The sequence below is a fragment of the Chiloscyllium plagiosum genome, unplaced genomic scaffold (assembly GCF_037043375.1).
Source record: "Chiloscyllium plagiosum isolate Xiang-an unplaced genomic scaffold, Cpla_swu_hap1 HiC_scaffold_45, whole genome shotgun sequence".
In the NCBI taxonomy this organism is placed as follows: domain Eukaryota; kingdom Metazoa; phylum Chordata; class Chondrichthyes; order Orectolobiformes; family Hemiscylliidae; genus Chiloscyllium; species Chiloscyllium plagiosum.
Window position 1 is genome coordinate 16518464 of NW_028270183.1, and position 17789 is coordinate 16536252.

Below are 17789 nucleotides of genomic sequence, written 5' to 3' on the forward strand. Positions count from 1 at the left end.
TGATCTAGCAAAATGCAGCATTCCATTTTCATGTTTCATCTTGTGCTTTACAAATAACTTGTTTAAATTCTCATGGAGCTCTTGACAATCTATTTTCAAATGCACTTTAATAGCAATAAGAAAGAGGTACATTAAAATTAAAAAAGGCTCCAATGATCATGTTTTCTCAAATATATTGCATCCAAGGGTTGATCTGACATTTTCAAACTTTCACTTTCAAATGGGAAGGTAATTAAGGAAAGACAAATTAAGATGCAAACCCCGCATTTAAGGATCCCCGCATCACCTTAATTAACAAAAACGTATTCCAGTTAATCTCCTCATAAGACGAGACCTCAGTGCCAAGTTGACTGATGGATACCCACTGGCTAGGACAACAGGGAGAATGGCGCTATTAAGCTTTGAACTTGTGTTATGAAGTTCAAGGTGTGTACTGTACCTTTAAGAGCTTTCAAGCATCTGTGTATATGACTAGATGGCAGTCTCAGAGTGTACCAGAAAATTTAAAATGTGTAACATTTGACTGTGAAATGGATACCTGAGTTTTGGTTCCTGTTTTGACAACAATTTGAATGTAACCAATCGAATTTAAATTATGCCCTAGGATACGAACACCCAATCGAGTTTGAATATATTGTTTTGCCAACATCAAATCAATGAGCTGATCTGATGTTGAGGAGTCTAAGAATGCGGACATTTTGACAATTGGTCAGACGGCAACAAGTGATACTCCTAGAGAGCTAATTGCCCATCTTAATATGATGCTCTCAAAGAAATTAGTAAAACCTTTCGATCAAAGGTACCTTTTCATGTGAAACATACTCGCAGCCATGGGGAGGAGTGAAGACACAGAAGACGACAGCAATGGTGTGGTTTTGAAATTAAGTTGATGTAATTTTAATAAGTATCCTTTTGGAACAGCATATTGTTAAAGAGTTGGAAGCATATAGTAAGCAGCAGGCCCTGATAACATCCTGCCAACAGTACTGAAGATGTGTGCTCCAGAACTTGCCTCTCCCTTAGCCAAGCTCTTCCAATATAGTTACTAAACTGGCATCAAATGGAAAACAGCCCAGGTGTGTCCTGTACACAAAAAGCAGGACAAATCCAACCCAACCAATTACCGCCCAGCAGTCTACTCTCCATCGTCAGTAAAGTGATGGAAGGGGTCATCAACAGTGCTATCAAGCAGCACCTGCTCAGCAATAACCTGCTCAGTGACACCCAGTTTGGGCTGCGCCAGGGCCACTCAGCTCCTGATCTCATTTACAGCCTTGGTTCAAATATGGACAAAAGAGGTGAATTCCAGAGGTGAGGAGAGAGTGACAGCCCTTGACATAAAGGTCGCATTTGACCGAGTATGGCATCAAGGAGCCCTGGCAAAACTGGAATCAATGGGTATCAGGGGCAAACACTCCCCTGGTTACAGTCATACCCTAGGCAAAGAAAGATGGTTGCGGTTGTGGAGGGTCAGTCATCTCAGCTCCAGGAGTCTCTGCAGGAGTCTCTCAGGGCAGTGTCCTAGGCCTAACAATCTTCAGCTGCTTCATCAATGACCTTTCTACAGTCACAAGGTCAGAAGTGGGGATGTTCGCCGACGATGCACAGTGTTCAGCACCATTCGCGAGTCCTTGCTCAAATGCAACAAGATCTGGACAATATCCAGGTTTGGGCCAACGAGTGGCCAGACAATGACCATCACCAATAAGAGACACTCTAACCACCACCCCTTGACATTCAACAGTATTACCATCACAGAAAGCCCCCGTCAACATCCTTGGGGTTACCATTGACCAGAAACTCAACTGGACTCACCACATAACCACAGTTGCTACAAGAGCAGGTCAGAGACTAGGGATACTGCAGTGAGTAACTCATCTCCTGACACCCCGATGTCTATCCACCATCACCAAGGCAGAAGTCAGCAGTGAGATGGAATACTTGCCTGAATGGATGCAGCTCCAACACTCAAGAGGCTTGACACCATCCAGAACAAAGCAACCTGCTTGATTGGCACCACATCTACAAAGATTCAATTCCTCACCCACCGGCGCTCAGTGCACACTGTTGCTACTATCTACAAAGTGCACTGCAGAAATTCACTAAAGATTCTTAGACAGCACCTTCCAAACCCATGACCACTTCCATCTTGAAGTACAACGGGAACAGATACTCGGGAACACCACCACCTGCAAGTTCCCCTCCAAGCTACTCACCACCCTAGCTTGAAACTATACTGCTGTTCCTTCAGCGTCGTTGGGTCACAATCCTGGAAATCCCTCCCTACCAGCATTGTGGATCAACCCACAGCAAGTGTACTGCAGCGATTCAAGAAAGCAGTTCACCCCCATCTTCTCAAAGGGCAAGTAAGGATGGGCTATCAATGCTGACCAGCTAGTGACACCCAAATCCCACAAATGTAGTTAACTCAGCCACATTAGGGGCATTTAAACAATCCTTGGATAAGCATATGGATGGTGATGGGATAGCGTAGGGGGACGAGCTGAGAATAGTTTACAGATCGGCGCAACATCGAGGGCCGAAGGACCTGTTCTGCGCCGTATTGTTCAATGTTCTAACACTCAAGAAACTCAACACCATCCAGGACAAAGCAACGGCACAGTGGTTCAGTGGTTAGCACTGATGCCTCACAGTGCCAGGGACCCAGGTTTGATTCCAGCCTTGGGCAACTGTCGGTGTGGAGTTTGCACATTCGCCCTAAGTCTGCGTGGGTTTCCTCCAGATACTCCGGTTTTCTCCCACAGTCCAAAGATGTGCAGGTTAGATGAATTGGCTAAGCTAAATTGCCCAAAGTGTGAGGTGCATTAGTCAGAGGGAAATGGGTCTGGGTGGGTTACTCTTCGGAGGGTCTGTGTGGACTTGTTGGGTGGAAGGGCCTGTTTCCACACTGTAGGGAATCTAATCTAATCTAATGAATAAAAAAAGAGAAAGGGGGGGTCTTAGAGTTGTAAATAGCTGTTGTTTAATGTTCACTTTTAGAGTTAAAAAATAAATTGATGTTTTTATTTTAAATAGTGGAATTTGGGAGTTCTCTGTCACTCATTTAACAGATTACAAAGTGAGGCATGTTTTTCTGGGTGTTTGGTTTAATTAACACAGGGGTTCACCGCCATGTCGTAACACTTGTGCCCTGGGACATTTTACTCCCACTGGAGAAGGTACACAATTTCATGTTTCTTTCAAGAAAAAAAAACAGCACCTCCATTAGTGCATCACTCCCTGAGCTGCGGAGAGCCAGCCTGACAAAATCTGACACAGGTTTGAAATCTCAGCCTGTTGACTGAAAAGCAGGCAAAGTCAAATTTGTCAGCTTAAAGGGGAAAAAAAAAGACCCTCCAGAGATAGAAAACTTGCACAATGCAAACAATCCTACCTGCTCTGTTATCAGACACGGGGGTAGCTGCCTCCATTTTGGCAGGCACTGGCACTTCCACATGCATGTTTGGTCTTTTGACTGAAGGAGGTGGAGCAACCTCAGATACAGACATCTTTGGTTTGGGTAGTAAAGGAGGGGGTGCAGACTGTGCTGCCGGCACTGGATGTTCGCTGGGCACAGCCAAGTCAATTAAGACAGATCGGTCTTCTGTTAAAGGTGCTGATGTCCCAGAGGCGAATGGGGTCGTTGAGGCATTACTACTTTTGCCAGAAGCCACTGGGGGTGGGATGTCCTCTTCATTAATCTGCTTTCCCTTCTTCAGCGATGTAAGCATGGACTGCAAAGTCTGAAGAAAAATGTCAGAATAAAAAAAAAATTAGGGAAATGAAAGGAAATATATTTTTCTGATTATGAGCAAGGAAGGTCTAAATCCTTGAATATCAATTTCAAGACAGTAAAAGTTTAACACACTACCAACAGGCAAAAGGTGGGACCTACTTCATAAAATGGAAGGCATAATCTGTGTTGGCATTTCAATGCAATAGCAAAGGGATATTGCATTCAATATTCAAGCAGAATCACACCACCTGGTATGTGTATTCAATTTGATGACCCAGGAGGGAATTATTGATGCATTATTTGGAAAACTGAAAAACACAGTTCTTGGGGTCCACCACCTGCAATCACAGCCAACTCCCGAATTCCTACCAGCCAAGTAAAATTACAAATATGATAAAGCCAAATGACTTCTAATTATAGTGGATAGTCAGACAGAGCTAACTCAGCAAAACCCGGATCAGGCATGTACCATTTACACAGTTCCTCAGCCAGTGGATACATTAAATACGCAAGAATGTTTTTTCCAACCTTAAGGCCACGTTCATATCTCCGAACTTTAGAGCTCTCGCCAGACTGTTTGGCATTGTCGATCGCAGATCTGTACATGTCAATCCGCTCCACCAGAGTGCCTTCTAATCCGCCAGTAACTGCAGGCGTCATATTGGACTACAGTTAAAAACAAACAGATTGCATTAGAGTCAAACTGAACGGCACCTACAAAGAAAAACATCATCATGGATTTAAATAGCAAGTTAATTTTAAACCCCAAAGTGAAGAAAACAGTAATGCTTAAATTTGTCATGATTAGTGACAAAACTAGCAAATTCTTGAAGATACCAAACTAACTTAGCTGGAGGCAGTGGCTTAGTGGCAATGTCACTACACCGTCAATCAAGGACCTCAGGCTAATGTTTTAGATACAGGGGTTCAAATCACACCAAAGCAGCTGGTGAAATCTGAAGTAAGCGAAAGATTTGTCATGAAGAAGCTTAATTAATAGCAACCATGTAACCACTATTGACAGCTGTGAAAAACTATCCAGTTCACTAATGTTCTTTAGGGAAGGAAATCTGTCGTCTTCGCTTTACCTGGCCTACCGGTGACTGCAGACCCACAATGCCTTGCTTTTCACTGCCCTCGGGTCAATTAGGAATGATCAATAAATGCTGGCCTAGCCATGAACAAAGTTCTAAAAAGTTGGTGCTTTGTTGACTGAACTGATTGGCCATATCAGATACAGGACAGGGATTCTCATTTAAAAAAATAGCTCTGGAACCTTGTTCTAAATTCAGACAATTTCTGGGATGATTATGTCTCTGACAGCCAAGTACTCTTCATTTGACTCAATGGGCATCCCCATATTAAGTCAGCTATCAAATTTGGTACAGTGCACATCATTTAGCACTTTGTCCACAAAAGGTAAAAACTGCCTGCCAAACAGAGGTCACTTTAAACAACGAAGAGAAGAAGTCTTTCAATTTGAATGCATAATTTCCAATTAAGACGGTGTTTACTATGGCACTGGTGCAGTCCTGGACTTGAGTCACCAGACCGAAAGTGTTAACTGATTTCTCTCGACAGATATTGCCAGACCTGCTGAGCTTCTCCAGCAATTTCGGGTTTTTTTTGTCGTTGCTCAAAATCTATTGGTGTCTTCTCTAAAAGATGAAAACATCATTGAAATTAAGCACCAAAATAACTATTGTTTGGTCCAGCAATTCCCTCCTCCTTCCTAAATCTTCTGAAACATTTAGTCAATTAATTATCTTCTTTATTTTCAAATGCCAGGATTAATTATTGAAGCAATGACAGATCTGCACTGCAATATATTCCATTTCCTAATAATTCATCATGCAAAATAAAACTTATCTTGTCTTTTCCTTTAGAGTTTGAACTAATCTAAACACAGTGGTGTACTCCACTCCCAAATATGGCAGCATTATTACACAGACCATTAAATAAAACTCTCAAACAAGAGAGACTATAGTCCCTTCTTGAAACATCACGTAAATAATATCTGGAGATAAATCCTGGGGGGATTGGCAGTCCATGAGGGGAATGCATCTTTTTTCAGAAGGAAAGTAACGAGACAAACAAAGTACACCAATTACAGTGCCAACAACAGCATTAACAGCGAGAAACAAAATCAATCGCTTTTCTTAAATGTGCAGTGGCATGAGACCATAAACTTACCTGTGGAAGAGAGTCAGACGTGAGTTTACTTTCTACAGGGGAAGGCACATTCTTGTTCTGTCTATCCTCCTCAAGCACCTCATTCAGTTCAGCCTAGAAAAGCAAAACTTTAAATCAGAACAATGTCAAGATATAATAGTTAAAAATCACACATCACCAGGTTATAGTCCAACAGGTTTAATTGGAAGCACACTCTCCTTCGGAGCGACACTCCTTCGTCAGGTGATAGTGGAGGGCTCAATCCTAACACAGAATTTATAGCAAAAATAATAGCATTATTTTAAACACTAGACAAACACCCTATCCACAAACATTACAGAATGACAAGTGCAAGGGACTTTTAATATCAGCAAAGAGAAGAATTTGGAGAGTAGAACTTGGAAAACAAGAAGGTTTCACCCTGGTGGGGGAAAGAGAAAGGCAGAGAAGGACAAAGAGGAGATGGGCTGGATGCAGGGGGTGGTTTGTATTGATTTAGAAAAGTGTGTTTAAGTGCGACATGGCAAGCTAAGCACAGCACGATCCCACAAAAACACTGCTAATTATAGATAGCTCATTTGAGAGATTTAGGTTGAAAAACAAAGATTGGTCAGCAGTCTGGTACTTCTTCAGAAGGTGACATTGAAACCTTACTACCCTTCAGAAGGGTTCTCATTTTAACACCCCAAAGAAGGCACCAGAAAGGAACAGCACACCCCCAGTGGAGGGTGTTACAGTGGAGTGGGTAACCCAGATTGGGTATTCAAATGTCAGCAGTGGGATCTGAATTTGTGGTCTTCTGGCTCCACAGTGAGAATGGTATCACCAAGTCAAGGCTACTGAACTGACAGCAATCATGCTTTTGACTGTGCATCAGTAATACCTGGAACAACAATGTGCTTGTGACAAGCAGAAAGAGGATGACAGTAGACAGAAGTAAACCAAGTGCTTACTGAAGGAGCAAGATGACAAGCAGTTTTTGGAATAGCGAGCAACAGAATAATAGTTTTGCAGTGGGATTGGAAATGGGTACCAAGGTGTAAAACAGATTATATTGGCACACCAATGCTGGATCTTTCAACTTCTACCTGCATTCACTAATAGTGCTGTATGTAGAGTTGCAGTAGGAAGTCTCTTCAATTGAAATGGTTGCAATTCTGTGTTACAAAAATGTTTGGCAGCAATATGCATAAATCAAAATGCGAACAAATTAGCCTTACTATAAATAGAAGTAAGTATTAAATATAGTCTTAGACATGTAAAGTATGCTCGCTGTTAGCTCTGACTACAAGCAGGACTGTAAAGCAGCATTTAATAGAAAAATATTGTTTTACGTTTTGAGCAGGTCACACAAGTGAGGTCAAGATTAGAGTGGTGCTGGAAAAGCACAGCAGGTCAGGCAGCATCCGAGGAGCAGGAAAATCAACATTTCGGGCAAAAGCCCTTCACCAGTGAGGTGTCAGGTTTAGTCTGTGAAAGCTTCTATATGTAAACATGAAATCCGACGCTCCATTTAAATGCTGAATACACAACAAGTTCACTGAATTCTCCAATTCTCTGGTAACATCAAATGTGGGCATTGCAGTCTCATATGCTTCACATTACAAAAGACTTAAAGGTCTGAATCTAGACATTTACTAGTTTCAATGTTAGGAATAGAATCAAGAATGATGTAGTGATTGTAATGAGGTCAGCCAGGTGGAACCCTTATAAATGGGGTTCCCTGATTGGTCCAGATTAACAGCCCCAATCAGGGTGTCCTGGCTGACAGATATAAAGAAGGGTTTAGAATGTCTGACACTGAGAGTTGGCTCTCAGGGGGCTGGCCCAGTGTCAAGGACCTTCCACGCATAAATAAAGTGTGACTTGGTGACAGGATACCAGCCTCTTGTGGGGTTATTTCAAATGGGATCCCATGACTAAAGCAAGGGCTCCTCGAAAAGTATAGTTGCTGTCTCAAACATCAGTGCTGGCACTGAATATTGGTGACATGTTGAGTGGTATAGGTATTTAGGTCATAAAACTCCATGATTCTCCCAATTACCCACCAAGCTAAAGACAGTGAAATCAGTGAATATTTTAAAAGATTTTCAAAGCTATTTACCATCAAGTCTGCATCATCATCCACATCACCATCATCATCATCATCTTCGGCTTCTTCATCAAGGTCCTTCATGCACAGAGCAGCCATTCTCTCAATATCTTCCATAGGGAGTGGGACTACAGAAACAGAAGGCTTGTCAGGACTATACACTTTTATTCTGAATAACCTCGAGTGGCTTTTCCACTCCCTACTCAAGAAGCATGATGGCGATAATACCACTTTTGAACTCACTCCTTGTGCTTATGGGAGCAGGGTTTAAATCTAAAAGGTGCATAGAAATTCTAGCCTATATAATAATATATTTGGAGTAGCTTTAGCATTTTCATTTAGGAATTCAATTAAGAGGAAATTCTAAATGCAAAGCATTCTTAATCCCACACACGCCGACTCTCTAAGCTGCTTCTTAAGCCGAGCTTCTGAACAAAGGCTTGGTCATCTGTCCTACTATCCACCTGTGTGGCTTTGTATCAAATATTCTTTGATAACGCTCCTTTGAAGATACCTTGGGATGAACTGCAACAACAAAGACAGCAGATCAATGCAGGTTACTACTTTTGTAAATTAGCAGAATCAAAATGGCTGCTGAGGGAAAAGAAAACTACATAGGTGTATTTCCCAAGTTTGCCTTTAAAAAGTATTAATTGCAGCCCCACAGTTTATTCAACAGATGGATCCGGTGGGGACAAAAGGTACGCCCCAGTTGGCAGCAGCAGTACTATTCCGTGAGAAAGCTCCAGGGGGATTGTTGAGCATTCCAGCAAAACCAAGGCTCGACATTGCATCAAATCTCACTTGGTTACCTGGTGATCAGGTCAAGAGAGATGTATTTCCATATTTCAAATATGCTAAGTTTAATCAGCAAGCAGCAGTTTTGCCCAATTCCAAGAAGTTTAAAAGGAATAATAGAAGAGGTGAAGGAACAAGGAGCCTGACTGTCTTCTTCATCAGGAAATAATCTCTTGAGAATCGAGGGCATTTAAAAATAAGAAACTGGAAGTAAATTATAGCATGTGATGGAAATGATTGTAATGAACAAAGCTAAGTAGGGATCGATTAATCAGTACATGTTTGCACAACCATACGGAGTATCCTGTACATACACCACAAGTGAAAACGGTTCAAGCTCAGGACTTCTCTGAACACAAGGCTAAGATTCTACTCATTTGAAAGAGAGAAAAATACTTGGGATTTATAAAGCAGCATTCATGTCCTGAAGGACCTCTCAGCCAAAGGGACATGTTGAAGTCTCATTAAATTGTAGTGTGGAAAATACAGCAACTGAATTGTGTACAGGAAGATCCCACAAAGAGCCATGACGTAAGTGACAATTGCAGGGTGGATGGGCAAGTTCTGGTCATGCGCGTCGATGTGGACTTGTTGGGCCGAAGGGCCTGTTTCCACAGAAAGCCATCATCTTCTCCCCAAACATGAACTACACTACCATCACTCAAGTCCCATATAGTCAACAGGTTTGGCAGCATCAATGGAGTGAAAATGCCACCCTGCTTTCTCACCAGAGTTGCTGCGAGACCTACTGAGTTTCCCCAGCAATTTCTGTTGTTGTTTCTGATTTCCAATATCTGCAGACCTTGTGTCCCCGCTATCTCTCCTGAGTCAACATCAGCCAAAATTTAACTGGACCACACAGAGCATCAATGGTCATCAGAACAGGGCAAAGTCTGGATACTCTGATGTGCATGTCCTTTTCCATCAGCAACAAAGCTCACAACAGTGACAGAATTCTTATTTGTTTCTTCTATGAATGAGGACAGCTGCACTCAGATCAGAGCAGATTGGTTCATTAATTCAAATGGAATCCTTTATCACAGTACAGAATGGGAGCAAACTGAATCATCTCCAGCAAACTACTTGTACAGCACAACGCTACTTTGTAACCACCCATCACTCAAAAGCCCAAAATCTCATGAGGACACCATCAGCTCCAAACCTCAACATTCTAATTTGGACCTATATTACTGCTCTTTCACTTTGGCTGGATCAATATCCTGCCACTCTAACACATTAAAACATCACCATTGCCATGACAGTTTCAGCAGTTCAGGTAGACATCCTGGGGGATGGGGTTTTAGAGTGTGTGGAGCTAATTCAGCGTATGTGAAGAATATCTGAAATGCTTTCATGAAGTTAAATGCAGGACTTCCTTTCCAGATGTCCGGTGAAACATTCGTTGATCAGTGCAGAGGTCTGACCCAAAAACAACTGGGCATTTACTTAATATTCCTAACATAGCAAAATTACCCAATGGGCTTTATAGGGATTTTCAAAAAAAAAAACAAAAGGCTGCAATGAGGTTAGGATAGATGGCCAAAACTGTGGTCAAAGAGATAGGTTTTAAATTGTCTTTAAAAAGACAGAGCAATGTTTGGGGGAGGAATCCAAAAGCCTTGACAAGCAGAAGGTAGCCACCAATGAAGCCATTAAAAATCAGTGATGCTCAAGAGGGTGGAACTGGTGGAGCACGGATATCTCAGCAGTGTTGTTGCGAATTAAAGAAATAGGGTGGGATTTTAAAATCAAAAGGCTGCTTACTTGGATGCAACATCGGTTAATATGTGCCACAGCAGTGTGCAAAGAGCTAGAATATATCCAGTGGAGGTTTGCAACCTATTGACATTTGAGTTAAGGTTTCTAAATGCTGTCAAGATTCAGTTACAAGAAGATAACACAAAGCTCATGAGTATTAAAGGAGAAAGAACGTATGCCTTTTAAAAATAATTCAGACTAGATTCTATTTGGAATAATCATGGGTGTAAACTATCCACAGCTCCTTACAGATTCTTCACTAACTTATTAATCCCAATCTAACATTTGTTACTTGTCTCTAAACTCTTGGAGGTTACTACTGCCAAAAATCAAGGGAAGATGCAGTGAAGGTGACAGATGACATACCTTTTCCTTTAGGTTTTCCTCTGCTAGCTGGTTTTTCTCCAGTAATTTCTGCCAGTTCAGCTTCCAAGTCAGCATCACTCTCATCACCATTTATATCCATCATCATACTGTCATCAGGTGAGAAGTCTACCAGCAACCCAAGCTGTGAAGACAAAGATCATTAAACTCAAGGGCAATGTAAACAATAACAGTAACTCTATATAATGACTTCATGGAAAGTCTGCAATTACTGGGATAATTTACTACACTGAGAAAAAAGGAACAGAAAGGGAAATAAAATCACATTTTCAAATGTACATTTCATATGTGGCATTCATCACCTCAAACATCCGACCGCTAAGTGATAAGCCCATACGAACCCACGGAAAGACCTTCAGACTTCATCCATACACGTTGCAATCACAGTATCACAACGGGCGGCAAAATAAAATACACAGCCAATTCAGGTAAATCTTAGGCAATACCTGGACTCCCTGAGGTACTTGATAAGAACTGAAACCTCAGCCCACTACCCATCCCCTTGCTACAACACTCAAAGTACTTACATTCAAACACATATTAATGTGAAATACCAAAGAAACAAATCTTCTTTCAACAATTACCTCTTAAACTCTGCCTTCCCAAATGCTGCCAGTCTTCTTGCTGTATCTGATAGACTGCCTTTACTGGCACTAACATGAACACCACAATATTATTACGTATGCGCACAAAAGGTTTGCAGTTGCTTCTTGCTGGCTTGCCCATTGCCCACTTGTCACAATATAGATGGAATAGTGAACGCACTGTTTAAGAGATGATGTACTGTAAGTAAATGCAACCTAGTAGTGCAGCATTCTGTTGATTCACAGCCAAATCTTATAGTAAATGGCACTGGTTAGTATTTTCCAATTTGAAATATTAATATTTTCAATAACTGAAAAAACACACACAGCCAGCATTCTTCAAGTCCCGAGTACAACATGAAATAAAACTCAATACCACCAGATAAAGTAGCATCACAAATCAAAATCATCACACCCCTTTGCTGGCCTTGGCCACCATTGATACCAGAACATGCATCCTCTTAGGTTAATTCACCTGATATTAAATGCATTAAAAATGGGGTAAATCACAGTTGGAGAGATGTTGATTAAGCACACAAGACATATCTGTAAAGTCTGCTATTGGACTAGTAATCATGAGAAACAAGCTCAAATCCCAACAATGCAAATGGGGAATTAAAATTCAAGTTTAATCTAAACTGTTCAACTAAAAGTTCAACAAAAATTCAAAATTAATCAGGAATTTTAAAAATTAGCATTAATAGTAAGGATTACAAAACCACTTGGGCATCATCAAAGCCCATCCAAATCATGAACATCCTTTAAGAGAGGAAATTCAATGGGTTACCAGATCCACAGCAGTATTGCTAATTCTTACCTGCCTTTTAAATGGGTCTAGAAAGCTGTTCAGTTGGACATGAGAAGCTGGTTCATTACCATCTTCCATGACCAAGAAGAATCAGCAATAATTCAAAGAACAAATTCAAGAAAGGCAATGTCATGAAGTGTCCACTTCCACTTTACGTGGGCATTTAACTGAGAGTAATGCAAGCCAAGAGTCAAAGTTTGAACTCTTGTTCATCTCTACCTCAAAGTACAAGCATTCTATCATCTGCAGCGTTTGCTAGGATTCCCAAGAGTACATAAATGACTGTCAAGGCCAATTTACATCTTGAAGGTTTTACTGTAACGTGCACAGGATACCCACATCACAGATGATTGAGAGACTGGCTCGAATTGCTTTTGAAAGAGATGGACTTTTTAAAAAATTTGCTTTTGTTCAGGTGCAATGATATGATGGGACATTCTCAGGACTCCAAGTCCAAATCAAAACTCCCAAGTAAAACCTTCAAATAACCTTAAAGCTCTGCGTTATCCAAGAGATAAAGCAAAGCGAGCTTTCCTTGTTGAGAGATTCTATTCTACTTTGCAATAGTGCAGACTTGGATCTGTGAGGTAACACTATCGAGTATATAGTCAATACACCATTAGCTCTGCCAATTGTCATAGTCTCAGCATGGAAACAGACCCTCAGTCCAACCAATCATGCTGACCATAAGCTCAAATTAAACTAGTTGTACCTGCCTGCACTTGACTCACATCCCTCTGAACATTTTATTCATGTAAGAAATGAATTCATGCAAGAAATCAGGACTTATCCAAATGTAATATCTGCAAGAAATCTAGAAGTAAGCTTGCAATCTCAGGAGCAGCTGCAAAATCCACACTATTCAGTCCATTTTTTTGTACTTCAAGGCAAAGAAAGTGTGATTGTTGCGTAACATCTCAGGTCCTCAAAACCTTCCAAAACCCTTTCCAATCCAATCACACAGTTTAAACGTCAGCAATCTGTTTCCTAATGAAACATACAACAGGATGCTGAACAAGCATAGCTGATAAAGCAAAATACTCAACCTAAGATTTGTAACTGCAACCTAATAAAAAACAGAATTGTACTTCAAGTTAGGGCGACCATATTTAATTTTTGATTTATCCACTAGAAATAGTTTAACCACAAATTATATTTGAACTTGTTCATTCCTGGCCTCTGGAGATGTGGCACAGCTAATCTGTTGAATTAATCAATCAGGTAAATTCCAGGATTAAAAGTTAATAAGAGTAATTACATATCCTGCTGCTAAATAGTAGCATAGCTCCTACACTTCTCTGGGAGAGAAAAGGGAGGAATCATATTTAAGCCAATACCTGTATGATGAACTTCTTACAGAACACTTAATGCTTCATCTCACATGGCACCAACGATCACGAAGAGATCAATTACTACCCCAATAAGCACATATGGTTACCAATCCAAGATGGAGAAAGTGAGGTCTGCAGATGCTGGAGATCAGAGCTGAAAATGTGTTGCTGGAAAAGCGCAGCAGGTCAGGCAGCATCCAGGGAACAGGAGAATCGACGTTTCGGGCATAAGCCTGAAGAAGGGCTTATGCCCGAAACATCGATTCTCCTGTTCCCTGGATGCTGCCTGACCTGCTGCGCTTTTCCAGCAACACATTTTCAGCTACCAATCCAAGATGGTGAGGAAAAGAAATCCAAAGGGAGGTTCAAGTGGGGAGCCCGGAGTGAGACTCTGGCAGCTGTACACTGTAGCATCAGAGAAGGAAAAACTGGACTTGAAGTTGTCTTTTTAAATTTTATTCTGTGAATGGCATTTACGGACATGATTTTTCACCGTATTTTGTATCAAATGCACTTGACAATAAAAGGATATTCATAAAGTACCTAAGTTAAACCAGTACAATGTTAGACACAAATGGAAACATGCAGAAAATGGTGACCTGCTGTAAGCTTCCTGGAAGAAGTTCTTCTCTTTGTGGGACAACAATCTACTGAAACTTGTAACATTTACAATTTCTTTTAAAAGACCCAGTATCAACCACAGCCTGGTTATTCACTTCTGAGTCTGAAGGTTCGAGACCCACAACAGGAAGTGCACAAAATCAAGGCGCATGCTCCAGTGCAGTACTGAGTGAAGGTGCAGAGGGATTTCCCAAACTACTCGAGCCAACACTTATCACTCAAACAACACAACAAACATTTCATACAATGACTGTGCATCAAACAGAGACTATGCTTCAATTAGGACTTGATTTGTTAGCTAAACAGAAGACCTTGCGACTTCAGAAAGGATGATGTGAATACAGTTGTTCTTTTGCTTTCATCAAAAAGACCTGCGATTTGGCAAAATGCCAGATTGTCATATGTGGGATTCTGCTGTGCACAAACTAGCACTCCTTCCCATTACAAGTTGACAAAACTTCAAAAATACTTAGTTGGCTGAAAAACACTTTGGGATGCCCAGTGGTGGTGTAATGCATAAACAGAATTGCAAGTCTTTCTTAGTCATCTGTGCAAGCTTTCCCCGAGTGACTGACAGCGTAATCAAGCCAATATTTAGCCCTCAAACAACATCACACAAAAACAAAACATTACATATAACAGGACCACCATTCAAAACAAAATAAAACACTCCACTGGATATACAGAACACTTTAGAATGCCCAGCGGTTGCAGAAAGCACCTTATGGATGGGTGCAGGAGAAAATTACTGCAGGTGCTGAAATCTCTACTGAAAACAAAAAATTCTGGAAATCACAGTGGATCAGGTAGCATGCGAAGACAGACCAAGCTAATGTTTCAAGTCTAGTTAACCCTTCATCAGAGCTGACATGAAGTGTGGAGGGGACGGTGTTCATGCAATATCGGAAAGTGAGAATGATAGAACAATTGTCAAACCTTAAAGAACAGGTAGTCCCACGGGGGGGGACATGGTGACAGAGAAAGCAACAAGTAAAGCCAAAGGGGGAGAAATAGCAGCGAGTTCACAATCTGAAGGTATTGAACTCAATATTAGATCCAGAATAGATGGATGCAAGTTGCTCTTTAATACGTCCCGAGGAAGGGTTACACCAGAAACGTTGACTTCTCCACCTCCTGATGCTGCCCGGTTCGCTGCGTCCCTCCAGCCTCCTGCTTGCCCACCTTGGATTCTGTGCATGTGCCGCTTCCTTTTTAATAAAAAAAACAAGACAACCGCCTGAACGTTGCCGGATCGGCGGCATCTGTGGGATCGTGCTTTACCAAAACTCTGGTCTTGTCCTCGCCCCTGTGCATTTGGGAGGCTTATCTTAATTGGGGCGGCACGGTGGCTCAGTGGTTAGCACTGCTGCCTCACAGCCCCAGGGACCTGGGTTCAATTCCAGCCTCGGGAAGCTGTGTGTGTGTGTGTGTGTGTGTGTGTGTGTGTGGAGTTTGCACATTCTCCCAGTGTCTGCGCGGGTTTACTCCCGTAGTCCAATCCAAAGGGTGGATCACAAATGTTAGGTGCATCATTCAGAGGGAAATGGGCCTGGGTGGGTTACTCTTCAGAGGGTCAGTGTGGACTAGTTGGGCCGAAAGGGCCTGTTCCCACGCTGTAGGGAATCTAAAAAAGAAGAAGGGCTAATGCCCGAAACGTCGATTCTCCTGTTCCCTAGATGCTGCCTGACCTGCTGCGCTTTTCCAGCAACACAATTCCAATCTAAAAAAAAATCCAACCACCGCCTGGGGCGGCGAAAGGGCGCTATGTCAATGCAGCTTCCCCTTCCCCGTGGCGTCACTCACCTGTCGGGCTTTCGCCGCTCCCCGGCCCTTAGGCTCGGGAGATCTCTTATTCCTGTGCATTTCGGAGTGAGGGAGGGAGTGAGTGAGTGAGGGTGGGTGGTGTCGCGGCCTCTCGCCTCCCTCACGGCCTCAGGGAGAAACCCAATCCTTCTCCTGCCGTTTACTTAAAGCGGGGGCTACATCAAATGGCATCACGATTCCCGGCCCGATTAAACAACCGCTCACTTTCCAATCACTCCAATCCCCCCTTCTCTAAACTCGGAGTTTTTTAATCTTCACTCCGACGGGGTTTAACTCCTCGGTGGTCAACAACAATCGGACGGCTCTGCCCGCACTGTCGCAAAGGCTCCAAGGGGGGAACGGCCCGCGGCGTCGCAAAGACGCTAACGGCGCTTGCCCGTACTGTCGCGAATAAGTTTCCCCCTCCCCAGTGCCCCACCGTGAAAGTCGGCCCTCCCGTTGCATGTCGGGAGCTGTAGTGCGCGGCCGCACTGCGGGTCGCTACGGGGTGGGGAGGAAGGACTACAATACCCAGGGGGCGCTGCGCGGAGCGGCGCGCAGGCGTGCTGGCCTCGCCTGAGCGGGCGGGAAAAGGCGTCGTTCGTGTGAGGAGACGGGCAGGCGGGTGGGAAATTCAACCTGTCACCGGTGAAGACTTAAACAGGCTGTAATTTTAAATAATATTGTTCGCGTTTAAGAAAGTAATTGGTGGAAGTGGGTTTGTTTTGAAAGGAGTGAGGTCGTCGAGGGGTCAGTCTGGGGAGTTGCCCCTTTTATTCCCCTCTTTCCCACCACCCCCACCCCTCCATCCACAAGAAAGTAATTGGAAGAAGTGGATTTGATCCAAGAAAAATGAACCCCGCACTTGTGGGGGTCTGTCTGGGGAGTTGCCCATTTTTGACCCCCTCTCCCCCCCCCCCCCCAATCCACAACCTCTGTCTTTGAACCAGGGACTCCAGAGGCTTGGGCACAGGGGTTAACTTGACACTGCCTCCAGGTTAATCATAAACACCGAGGGAGTGCTGCACTGCTGTGGGTACAGTCTGCCAGGCTGGGAGGTGCACCGTCCCGGCAGCAGCGTAAATCGGATTCACATCTCTTTCCACCACCCCACCCCCCTGCAATCCAAGGGACGCCTTCATTTCGAGGTTTATCCCTCTCCATCAGCCTCCGCAAACAAAAGGCATCCACTAGAACTTTGTGGGAAGCTAAAGAAGTGATTGCTGGGCATCTTGCTGAGATAGTCACAGGTGAGGTGCTGGAAGACTGGAGGTTGGCTAATGTGTTGCCACTGTTTAAGAAAGGCGGTAAGGACAAGCCAGGGAACTATAGACCGGTGAGCCTGACCTCAGTGGTGGGCAAGTTGTTGGAGGGAAACCTGAAGGACAGGGTGTACATATATTGGAAAGGCAAGGACTGATTCGGGATAGTCATCATGGCTTTGTGCATGGGAAATCATGTCTCACAAACTTGATTGAGTTTTTTGAAGAAGTAACAAAGAAGATTGATGAGGGCAGAGTGGTAGATGTGATCTATATGGACTTCAGTAAGGCATTCAACAAGGTTCCCCATGGGAGTCTGGTCTGCAAGGTTAGATCTCACAGAATACAGGGAGAACTAGCCATTTGGATACAGAACTAGCTCAAAGGTAGAAGACAGAGTGGTGGTGGAGGGTTGTTTTTCAGACTGTAGGCCTGTGACC

The 17789-nt window shown here is 42.9% G+C and overlaps 1 protein-coding gene across 1 annotated transcript in view; it reads right to left on the reverse strand.

Annotated features, from left to right (window-relative positions):
• cc2d1a (coiled-coil and C2 domain containing 1A) overlaps nt 1–16407 on the reverse strand; it is an 81811-nt gene extending 65404 nt beyond the window's left edge. Inside the window, exons 1-6 of the mRNA XM_043694794.2 lie at nt 16088–16407; nt 10923–11064; nt 8013–8128; nt 5930–6022; nt 4265–4402; nt 3395–3743 (exon numbers count right to left, since the gene is read on the reverse strand). Of these exons, the coding sequence (XP_043550729.1) occupies nt 3395–3743; nt 4265–4402; nt 5930–6022; nt 8013–8128; nt 10923–11064; nt 16088–16147 (898 nt within the window). The 5' untranslated portion in view covers nt 16148–16407. The remainder of the gene's footprint in view (nt 1–3394; nt 3744–4264; nt 4403–5929; nt 6023–8012; nt 8129–10922; nt 11065–16087) is intronic.
• Nucleotides 16408–17789: the final 1382 nt, after the last annotated feature.